Source organism: Cebidichthys violaceus, unplaced genomic scaffold, assembly GCF_023349555.1.
Source record: "Cebidichthys violaceus isolate CVI_PGR_0920_01 unplaced genomic scaffold, fCebVio1.0.p SCAF_9, whole genome shotgun sequence".
NCBI lineage: Eukaryota > Metazoa > Chordata > Actinopteri > Perciformes > Stichaeidae > Cebidichthys > Cebidichthys violaceus.
Window position 1 is genome coordinate 11,355,820 of NW_027176975.1, and position 12,193 is coordinate 11,368,012.

Below are 12,193 nucleotides of genomic sequence, written 5' to 3' on the forward strand. Positions count from 1 at the left end.
AGTGCATTAAAGTCACATTTGGTTTGCTCTAATTGTCACTATATCCTGAGAGTAGTACATACAGACACAGATAGACACAGATAATTGCGGCCAAAGAAAAACAACCAATCAGAGCCGTGGAGTCCGACCGCAGCTGTCTCGTTTGGTTTTGGCTCGACTGTTTACAAGATGGCAGCCGGGTCACAAACCTTTCCCATTTTACAGCTGTGTTGAGTATTGTTTCTACATCATCATAAAAGACAGCCCGTATCCAACACAGTTGTAAATGCATTTCTGTATATAAAATGTAAAATGTGTCAGCATCTATCTATTACTTGTCAAAAAAGTAATTTTCAAAAACGAACAAGATCATACACACCTCAGTACCTACGTAAGAAACCTAAGCCTGGATGCAAAAAGTACAACACAACCATGCAAACTTTCTCTGTGCCCCCCCCCGGCTTTCACCAGGGAGGCCAAATCACCTCCGGTACTACAGCTGAAACATTGCTCATGCCGTGAATTCAGTCAGCTCTACACTGATCACATATGCCAGAGGGGAGGCTAAGGCATGTCTTTGTGGGTGGCTGTGATCCATCAAGAACGACAGGCATACAGCCCACAGACACAACGTTATTTAAGATGACAGAGTGCTGTGGAAGTGACGATCTCCATCCCGCCATTGTTTCAGGCCAGTGGCTCTATATCAGGTTTAGTTTATTTGCTGTCCTCTGTCAGCTTGTCGGAGGAAGGTGGATTGGGAATGTCCCGCTGTCTCGTGTCAAACTTCAGTGAGCCGGTTAAAAAACATTGTGTTACATCTTTCTACTGTTTGCATGATAAATCTGACCTAAGTATAGATTCATAGTACATAGCTGGAAGTAAGCATTTGCTGAGCAGAAGAAGACCAAGTGTAAATAGTGTTTCACGTCCATCTGCATGGAAGCTTTGGCAATAAGATCTTAATGCATCCAGGATGTTATTGCCCACGGAAAAAAACAAGTTACAAGTTATAATACGGATGATTTTAATTTATATTGTCACTTTTCTCACAAGTTTGTTATCCAGTAAAGTCAGGATTCCCAGCAGGGCCATAATGAAACAGTCCAAGACTTAACCATGACCTTCAATAACTAAGTCCAACTGCTTTCAAGATCTTAAAATGTTATTCCTATCTGGTTTATTCATGTTGTTTATCTGCTGAGAAAAGTTCTAAAAGGGGTAAATATTCTGGTTTAGCTGGTCGTGAAGGAAACCATCTAAGGAGCAGAAAGTGTGAAATAAGTTGTAAAATATATTGTGATATATTCCTTTAAACAGAGCTCATTCAGCTACAAAAACATTCCCAAAGAGTTCTGAGAAAGCGTGTATACATTGCCGACGCTATGCTTCTATTCCTAAGAGGAAAATGCGTAGGAAAGGCTATGAAGAACCTGATATGTGTGTAACAACAATCTGTCTCTTTCCCATCAACCTGTGAATTGCCTCTGTTTCCTTTGTCTTCAATCCAATCCAGCCAGAGGGTAAGTTGAAAATCATTAACTGCCTCTTCAATCATTCACAAACAGACCGTTTTGATTTGTAAGAACTCGACAAATCCTAACAACGCTTAGATTAAAACGTAAATGACAAGATGGGGAGCAAAAGAGTCAAGTTGTGAGCTGAGTTTTAACCAAATGTTACCTCCTGGTTCCCTTTTTATTCAATTTCCTTTCGTTTACATCCCCCTCTCCTCTGATACATGGTACGGATGTGAGGGCTGGAGAAACTGGGACCTGGACTGGGAATGGGACTGGAGCTGAGGCTAAGGCTAATTCAATTTTCCAGTCACCACTGGCAGATATGTTGCTCTTCTAGCAGGGCTATTCATTTAGTTCTGCCTATTACTGTTCTCCCCCTTCACCTCCTCCCTCCTGTCCTTCTCCTGCTCAACCCTTATGCTATCCATCACACTCTTAGTACTAAAGAAGGAGGAAGAGGAGGCCTCAGTAAGTGAACTCACTGTTGTCTCCTATGGCAAACAACCACTTAAATAAGAGAAATGGAAGATGTATGTGTGTGTGTGTGTGTGTTTGGTAGGGACAATCAGGCAGGGTGCTGAAGTCAATCCAGAGGAAGAAGTTGATTAAAAGGAAGGATTAGGCGAATTGTGCAATATGCACACATACATACACACTGACACAAGCACATATACAGTATACACCAATGATGAACTCAGCAGGTGGTTTCATGGATCCTGTTGGGGGACCTCAGGTATGTCGCCCTTCTAAGAAATTATTCTATTCATTACGTGTGTATTACCTTTGTAATAGCCCACCAAATAAAAACAGTGTAAAGATGTTGATAGTGGGTTGAGGCTGGTATACTGAGCCAAAACTGTCCTGTTGTTAAAAATCACAAAAGGTCCAGTTAGTGTCAGGCAAATGGAGCATGATTGATACGATGCGGCTTGTTTGGTGTAGACCAAGACAACTTCAAATGAATTCTAGTGGTGATCCGTACAATATCTGATGCATGTGTAAATAGGCAACGTATTAGCCATTACAAATGTATAGGGTAATAATATAACAAAGCAGTGTTCATAGCTTCAAGACAGTAACATTTTAAAACATTAAATGTCTGTGCAACATATTGTTTGCTGCTTTGTTTAATCCCACACCTGACCATTGATGTCCTGTGTACGGTTTCAGTTCTCTGAGCCCTTCAGTGTTAAAACTGAAATGTATTTTGACAACGGTTAGGTTCTTTAGACCAAAACATCCTCTAAATACTGCTGTATATATTATGTTAACCTCAGCCCACAAAATCTTGGCACATGTGTGTCTAGACATCATCTCTCTTAGCTTTAAAGGCCTGCCAACTTGCTCCATATGCATTTTTCATCCAAACGACAAAGCAAGCACCTGCCTCAGTGTCAGTCCACAAAACTCAGACATCTCCGGCAGGAAAAACAGGAGACAAATCCGCTTAATAATCTACATTTCCAGAGAGGGAATTGCTGGAGGGCACAAACAGCCCAGAGCCTACCAGGAGGGAAAATAGAATTACTCTGAACGGAACAAAGCTCTAAAAATATGAACGACTGGTCTGTCTATCTTGTGTGTTGGAAAATAAAACCACTTGGTTCCTTCCACGTCACCAGTTTCCCCCTGCAGAAAACAGAGCTCTCTGTGGTTTTACAAACTCCAACAGAAAACTCTTAAAACACATGGACTAAGTAAAGGGGCCTATATTTAAAACCCATAGTTAATTGTAGAAAAACACGACCAATTCTAGCCACATGGGCTGAGGCTCTAAGCTGAGCTTGCATTGTGACTGGCCTGTTTCTACTGGGGCCAGAGCCCTGGCAATGGAAACCTAAACCTAGAAGCAGAGTGTATATAATGAATGAAGAAGTAAAGAAAAAAATAGATTGAGCGAAGGAGGGTGCATAATGAGTGAGGGAGGGAAAGAGGAGAAAAAATAAAAAAGCCTCCCTCCATTCTGTCCTCCTTGTCTTGTGGTGCAGGGTTATTTTTAGCTACGATGGGGAGCAACATGGTGCTGTAAAGGCAATCATTTCTGCTGCGGCACAGTCATCGCTCACCGCGACATCTCTGTCACAGCAAAGGAAAGCTTCACACACACACACACACACACACACACACACACACACACACACACACACAGAGAAACTTATGCATGGATGCACACTACAGCTCAACAAGCGTGATTTTTAAACGACTGGTATCACTATCACTACCTCTGGATTGAAGCTGTCAATATTAGAATACACTCTTTAAAGCAACATATCTTCACAAAATGACATCCAGCTAGAAACCATTGATAGCTACCAAAACTATCCCTTCCCTAAACTGTAAAATGACCTAAAAAGTAACTCCCTTTTATGTCTTGGGTTGGTACATATACTGCATTTCACATATAGCGGCTACTTCGAAAAGATCAAGCATCTCACTTTAAAGTAGTTCTCATTTTTCATACGTGTGCACTGAAAACAAAAGCCCCTTCTCCAATGGCGGAGCGTGCATACCAGCCAAAGTGTGTCAGGTCAAAGCAATCATGTTGGGGATTAGCTGAGCACTTGAGAAGACACACACACCACTATAGTCCCCCGTTGACATTTACCAGGTCAAGGAGAAGAAATCCCATCATGGCGTTTCAATCAATAGCTCCTCTTTGGCATTAAAACATATTTCATGACACGCTGCAGCCAATAGCTTTTTCCTAATCAATGCTCATAAGTCATCTGCTTTTCTATGGAGAATCTTTCCACTTTATATATATCTCTGTGTGCTTACAGTGCAGTGTAATACTAGTAAAGTAATGGAATATCACAATGTTTGGTCTATATTCTGTATAACTGTGAACCTTGTGATCCTTCATTGAAATAAAATGGCTCTACAATATGACGACTAATTAGCTCATTAACATTTGTTACAAGTGGTAAAAAGAGCCATCTCCAAGACAACTTACTCAAAATGTGTCCTCACTAGAATTAAAAGAAAAGAATGGCTAATTAAAGCTTTGAATTACAGCTTTGTTATCTCCCCTCACTAGTATATGGGGAGTCCAATGCTAATTCAGCGAGAGTTGTATCTTTCCATATGGGATGCCGGGGCACAAATTAATCGTGTAATGTAAATGGTGGGAGATGAGAAAATAGTTCACTGTGAACGGTTGCAAAAAATAATGATGTGTGGAAAAAAAACACAAAAAAACTCTTCTTAATATAGTATGACTCAGCCCTGCATTACTATGCAGAGTATGGGATTATGGCAGCCGACTTTGTATATTCCCAGACAGAATATATAAGTGATGAGAAGTATGCTGCCAGTGATTGGAAAGGACTGGCATACTAAGGTACTATCATATCAGCTTAAAAGGCTTCAAAGCAGCACTTTATGCTTGCTTTAAGAGAAAGAGAGTCGGACTAATTAGGCAGACAGAAAGAGGAATCCTACAGTTAATGGAGAACACAGCCAGCAGCCTTGGCTGCAACAGTGCTACGCTGGCAGTTTTCTCATGATATAAGAATCCTTAACCTATAACTGTAAAGGATCTCTGACTTGTGAAATGCAATCAAACATATCCATAGCACTTTATTTCGTAGGTATTTTTCAGACATCAACACAAGATGGAAAATGTAGGCAAAATGACACCTAACTGTCATGTGTAAAACTAAAACATGATATGATAATATCACCACGACATTCTTCCCAGACAGGAAACAATAATAATTGCCCAGCCATGCAACAATTTCATCTCTCAAAGTGCGTTTGTTCCTGCTACATTCAGAAAATGTTTTCATCAGGAGTAAAGTGGAGACGATCATGTGCTTGGGCTTTTTTCACTTCACTTTTCATAAAGAATTTTTTTTTTTTTTTTTTTTTTTAAATCAATCGTACATTTAAATAGATGGTTTTACTGCCTGATGACTAGGTACTTCTACAAATCATCTGTATTGATTAACAATTTAATAAGGATACTTTTTGTGTCATTTTGGGTGAGCCTCATCACATTATTTTGAGAGTTTAATATGGAAATATTTGTTCTTACCGGTGATGAGCTCTCGAACTTCCATGTCGTTGGTCTTCCTCAGCAGGCGGACGAGTCCCGGGATGCCGTCACAGATCTTGATGGCCACCTTGTTGTCATTGTCCTTGCCGTAGGAGATGTTGCGCAGGGCACCGCAAGCCTTGCGGTGGACTTCGGATTTGGGGTGGTCCAGAAGCCCCACCAGAACAGGAATCCCCTTCAGCTGACGCACATCCTTCTTGATCTTGTCATTTTCGTAGCACAGGTGCTGCAGGTAGGCGGCGGCGTTGGACTTGACCGGGTCAATGGGGTGACCCAGCATGGCGATGACCTCGGGGAGGTCTGGGTCACGCCAACGCGGGTCCTTGCGGATGCTGTCAATGGAGGGTGAGCGTCGGCCGCCCATGCGGTCCAGACTGGCCATGCTCCCCCTCTCCGGCAGGGCCAGAGGCGCTGAATACATGCCATGGATGTAGGGGTGGCGCTCATCAATCAGCTCTGCCTCAATGGCTTCGTCTGGGTACCCTCTGGAAGACGAAAGAGGAGAGGACGGTGAGCACAAGGGAGATGGACGAGGTAAAGTGAAGACAGATTTGTCTGGGAGAAGAATTAGACAGCTGGGGTAAAGACTTTTGAGAGAAGCCAACTGAGGTGAGAGCCGGAGACTAATGAGGAGAAAAGGGAACGCAGAGGACAGGGTGAGTGAGAGGTGAGAAGTTGTAGGCGATGGAGGGGAAAAAAAAGGGAGGGAGTGAAGGACAGATCGTGAGGGGCACACATGGTGATCTGTGCTTTGGATCTGTTATTAACCGGTCTGTCAAAGGGACCACGGTGGCAATCCCCTGCAATAACAGTGATAAGGTGAGCAACATTCCGCTTATTATTTCTCCCTGTCAGGTGGTAGCAGCAAACATGTCAGACATCAACAAACATAAAGTCATAGAGGGAGTGATTGAGAGACAGGAAAAGATTGCGCAAATAAAAACCAGGCAGTTCACAAAGAAACGGAGACAAAGGCAACACCAAAATAAAGCTTTGAAAGAAAGTCTTGTGAAGATTTAATTTTTTTAGGAAGCCACCATATAGAGTAGAGAAGGGATTTGATGTCTATTCCCACAGGGAACACACAGAAAAGAGCTGTGCTGTCCCCCCAGGGAGGACTGTGAGTACTTGTGGTGCCCCCAGGGCTCCCTCTTGTTCACAAAGCTGAACACCAGCATGCAGTTGCTAAAATGTCAATGACCATCTCTCTGGGACCTCTCTGCTAGCATTAGCCTCATTATCATCACTGGCGTTAGGGCTGGGTACTGCATTGAGATCTATCATTTTCCGTGATGGAAATAAGTGCTGTCCTCTGGGGGAGGAAGAAGGGAGTTTCTTTTTGTGGGTTCATAGAGGGTGCCCTTCAATAAATCTCTATTTCCGAAATCTCTGAGTCTATGATCTGCACTCTCTAGGGTTCTTTACTCTGACGGCATCTTCATCAATTCTCTTTTCGAGTGATGAGGGAAAAAATTGGCGCTCAATTCCAATGACAGGTCATTTGTCGCTGCTTGCGACAGTGCAGGCTACTTATTTTAGTTAAGACTCTTTAATCATAGCAACGATTTTTCACTTTAAGGGCCAACCCCGAGGATGGAGTCAGGAGAGTCACATTTTACACTGGCGGAAAAGTTGCAAAGAATATTTCTGAAACTTGCTCGGAGAAAGATTCTTTTTGAACTTGTACCACCGAGTTGTATAAAAGGATGGTGGAATATTTGGTGGGGGAAGTTATGACATGGGGAGAGGAATTTAATTAGGGTTGTGTACTTATGCACAGCCTTTATCATATCCTCCCTCCCCCCGCCCACCCCACAGCTTGAGACTTGTTTATCTTCGTTACATAATTCAGCTGGTCTCCTCTCACCATCTTTGATGTATGGTGGTTGGTGGTGCAACAAAATGGTGGCCAACGCCGGCGGTTGGCAGGGAATTCCAGACCGAGCTGTAATTTTAATGAGTTTTATGTTAATTATCTGTTTTTACAGTTCTTCCCAGGCATGCTGGGGAGGGGGGGGGGGCTCGCCTCGGCTCTGGTGTTTTCCTCTGTTGATTATTCTTTTACACAAACCTTGCAGTAACATATTGGCTTTAATGGCACAACTTTGTGCATTTTACTGCCAGGGAAATCAATACACAATGAAAGTCCTGCCCGAGCAATGTAACAAGATACTAAAACCCCTATTCAGATGGACGGAAAGAGGATTAATAGAGATAGAGCGAGGCACCACCGCAGTTGAATACAGCCCTGTGTCCAAATGCTGCAAGTACAAAGAACCCCGACGCTGAATGGCAAACTTTGCCGGACAAGCTTTGGGTGTCGTGGGCACATGTCAAGAACAGCTGTGACTCTGAGGGTCTGATGTCTTTACACACAGGCGTTCCTCATGACGAAAACATTTAACCTATCATTTGACTATTAAAAGTTGTTTTTTCCAGCTTTGTGGACCATGTTGGAGAGCCACAAACCTCTGCAGGCAGCATGTAACCAATGTATGGAAGGAGGGGCCAGATAAACCTCATTACAGCACATCATTTGGAGGACGACTGCAGCTCTGAGGTTTGGCGACAACACTGAGCTGCATGACGGACTGCATGGAAAAGAGATGGAAATTTGCGAGTATGTTTGCACGTGCTGGTGGTTACTGAATGCTTCCTTGTGTACACGAGATACAAACACACACTCGCAGGCCGTCAACCAGCTCTTCGAGCTGCGGGATATTGGACATGACAAAGACAAGGAGGCAGGACTAACCCTCCTAAAGAAAGGGCAGTACACAATCTCTGCATCATCTCCTTCGAATAGAGCTGAATACATAAACTCCATCTATCTCGTGCTCACTCACTCTCTTTGACTTTTCTCTCATTATCTGTCACATTATGTTCCTCGCACACTTTCTCTCACAGACACACTTCAACACACAGATGAGATATACAGTTGTGCAGATCGTGACTCATTTAGATCTGGACCAATGCGGCCGGGGCTTTTGGTAAAGCATTTTGTCGTGCAGCTGAGTGATGGGAATGTCAGGATTTGCATTTAAATTGGCGCCATTGTGTGTACAGGGAGGGGTGTATTCACAGGATGTGAAAGGGCTCTCCGTCTGCAGACGGGATGCGCCGAGCGTGATTACAGCAGATCACTCTCCTCATGTTAATCGAGCTGCTAAATGTCCGGGCTATTTCTGTGCATCTGTGTGCGCTTGTTTTGCTCTAAGACACAAAGAGTAGAAGAAAAGATAAACAGATACAGTAGACACAAGATGTGTGCATGTCGGCAAACTTCAGCACTCGTTTTATTTATCCGGACTTTGTCACATCCTCGCTATTCTTCCTTCCCTTCATCTTCTGTCAATTATTTTCATCATCCTTTAATCGCGGCCGTGCCTGACCCTCTTCTGCTGCAGGCCCATGAAAGGAGGCCAACTGAAAAGGATTAGACACTCGCAAGAAGATGTTTGCATCTCAAATGTACACATTACATTTCTGTGGCGTTTATGGCTGACTGCTCCTGCCAGGCATTTTGCTCATTTTGAATTATTGGCAATATTATTTTTTATGATACACAAGAGCCTTTGCAGAGCAGAGAAGAAAGAAGAGAGAACATAAACAGCAAAGCTTGGGAGTTTATGTCTTGCCACTTTCTAATTTCCTGGGCTGTTTCGATGGCATTATCCACTGCCACCACTGTTTGTTTTCATTCAATTAGAGGAGAAGTTTCTTCTATAATTTAGTAATTAAGGGATGCTTCTGAGGAACCTCAAACATGACATGGGGGAAGTATTATATAAAACGGTCTACATGGCTCCCAGTGAAAGTCTCTTGACAGGATTGGGTATGAACAGCGGGGCCGGATAATTTCCACAAGACACCGCTGAATTAGAATGAGATTCCCCCCCTCAATTAAGGGATGAGTAAATGTGAGTACTTATGTGTTTATATGTCTATGTGTGTGTGTGTGTGTGTGTGTGTGTGTGTGTGTGTGTGTGTGTGTGTGTGTGTGTGTGTGTGTGGTGACCCCTGAATGCAGGTGGACAGGTGCAGCGGAACAGGTCGCCCAAGGAGAGATGAGCCATTAGAGATTGGCTTAAAGACGCCACTGTAGTCTGGCAGAGTTCAAAAGCAGCTATTAATCACGCTGGCATTAGGACACACACACACACACACACACACACACACACACACACACACACACACGAAAGTTCTCATGGACAGACACACACACATAAGGGATGGGTTGGGATCGGGGGAAAGGGAGTAAGATGCACTCACATTCATTCATTCATTCCTGCTGCCTTTAAGCAAGGGACTAATATACTATTAAGGTAAATAATAACCTTTTTGATGTCACACCTTTTTGAGTGGTTTTATACCAAGGAAAATGAATGCTGACCAATGAAAAAGTTCTGTAAAAGACCAATCCAAGACATGCAGGTTATTAAATCAGCAGTCTATATCATATAAACATGTATTCCATTGCAGTTTAATAGATACTTCTTCTAAATAGAAAAGAAGGACAAATATCTACTTTGAGTGCCTTGTCAAATGTTTTTTAATCAAATCCTGCCATCGTTATCGAGCGTTTCTCATTGCATCACAGTCAACAGATTAAAGAAATAGTGTTTGTCTGGTAACACAGTGGTAAAGAGATACTCATGAGGACGTTGAAACACTGCCACCTTTTACCTCTGATGTAGTAACACTATGTGTTCCAATCATTTGCACTACCCTATTACAGACAGCGATAAAGGAAAAACCTGAGATACATAATAAATAAGGGTGCTGCATTATAATATCCTATCATGCTCTGCAGCATGTCGAAACTGCTAACAGGTCCAGCAAGAAGAAACGATCTAAGTGACATTGAAATGGACTATAATCTGCATTTAGATTTATGACAAAGACATCAGAACATATATTCAGAAATTGTGACTAAAAGATATTCTCACTTGGTGTTTGGTGGAGAGTCTTGAGTATGACTCACATCATTTTCCTACTGATGAAACCATGCAGTGACCCCTGGTGACCTGTATGGAAGCCTCTGCATTAGAGCTAGACATTAGCGTACATTAGCTATGTTGACACTAAAATCCAAGGATGAGGCATGCTCACACATCCAAAGAAGTCCATCACAAAATGACACATCATCATTCCTGAGACACGATGGACTTGGTGGCGGTGACAAAATGAGTGTTTGCTGCCGATGCAGGAAGCCGTTTTAGCACTAAACGTCTACATTCTTTGTTGAAGCATAATTGAGGGCTTGCAATGCAATGATAAGCTGTAATTAAACCGCTTTAATTCCCAGATTCATTACAGCACTTTGGAGTTGCCGCTCCCTTCTTGGAAGTATAGTAATTGCAGTGTGAGTGCACAGGAGAGCCCGGGCACTCTGGGAGGGCTGATTGTCAGTGGAAAAAATGCTTACATTCTGCTGATGTTTTCATGCCAACTGATTTGAGTGCAGGAGGAGAGGAGATTGAAGGAAATATTTGGGATTTATTTCCTGCTGTAATTAGAAAGGCAGATGAACAGCTAGTCAAGAGTGGCTTCAAACATATGTGTTTGTGTTTATGCATTCATGATAGCGGCTGTCAGTGTGTGCATGTCTGTGTCTGTGTGTGTGTGTGTGTGTGTGTGTGTGTGTGTGTGTGTGTGTGTGTGTGTCGGAAGGGGTGTATATGGCTGTTAGGGCTGTGTTGTGACACATGTAAGGCAGGCTACAAATTGCCTGTCACAGCAAGCGCCTCTCACTAGGCGGATGGGGGAGTGACTCATTTTCAGAAAATGTGTTTTTTTATAGTGTGTGTGTGTGTGTGTGAGAGAGAGAGAGAGAGAGAGAGAGAGAGAGAGAGAGAGAGAGAGAGAGAGAGAGAGAGAGAGAGAGAGAGAGAGAGAGAGAGAGAGAGAGAGAGAGAGAGAGAGAGAGAGAGAGAGAGAGTGTGTGTGAGTGTGAGTATGTGAGAGAGAGTGTGTGTGTGTGAGTGTGAGAGAGAGAGAGAGAGAGAGAGAGAGAGAGAGAGAGAGAGATAAAGAGTGTGTGTGAGTGTGTGAGTATGTGAGAGAGAGAGTGTGTGTGTGTGAGTGTGAGAGAGAGAGAGAAAGAGAGAGAGAGAGAGAGAGAGAGTGTGTGTGAGTGTGTGAGAGAGAGACAGAGAGAGAGGAATATACTGTTTGTGTGTAAGTGTCAGAGCCAAGTCAAAAATGTGTAGAGACAGAATCAGATTAGGCATCTGCATTTCTCCACATGCACCTCAATCCAGGGGCCTTTAAACCCAGTTTACTGTGAACGCTTGACTCTGTACATAACCTGAATTAAGAAGGGTTGAAAAGCTAAACTTGCACGCTGTCATGAAGCCGGAAGGCCAGGATAGACTGTCACCTTTCACATGACAAAAAGCACACACACACACACACACACACACACACACACACACACACACACACACACACACACACACACTATTTCCTGTCTTGCTTGTTCCTGCCTCTAGACTCCCTCTGTTCTATTCCTTTACATTTGGCTTCAGGCCCACACCTTTTGCCCTGAGATGGACAGAAACGCTCCGATAAATTAAAGGAGCTATATTTAACATTCTGTCTGTTGTTATTCAAGCTTCTCCTTATTTTGTTGACA

General features: G+C 43.1%; 1 protein-coding gene across 11 annotated transcripts in view; it reads right to left on the reverse strand.

Moving 5' to 3' along the window:
- Positions 1–12,193, reverse strand: part of arvcfb (ARVCF delta catenin family member b) — a 210,177-nt gene that overhangs the window by 59,727 nt on the left and 138,257 nt on the right. For all 11 annotated transcript variants that reach the window (XM_068703421.1, XM_068703422.1, XM_068703426.1 and 8 more), the window contains one exon: positions 5,536–6,041. In XM_068703421.1, coding sequence (XP_068559522.1) covers positions 5,536–6,041 — 506 coding nt within the window. The remainder of the gene's footprint in view (positions 1–5,535; positions 6,042–12,193) is intronic.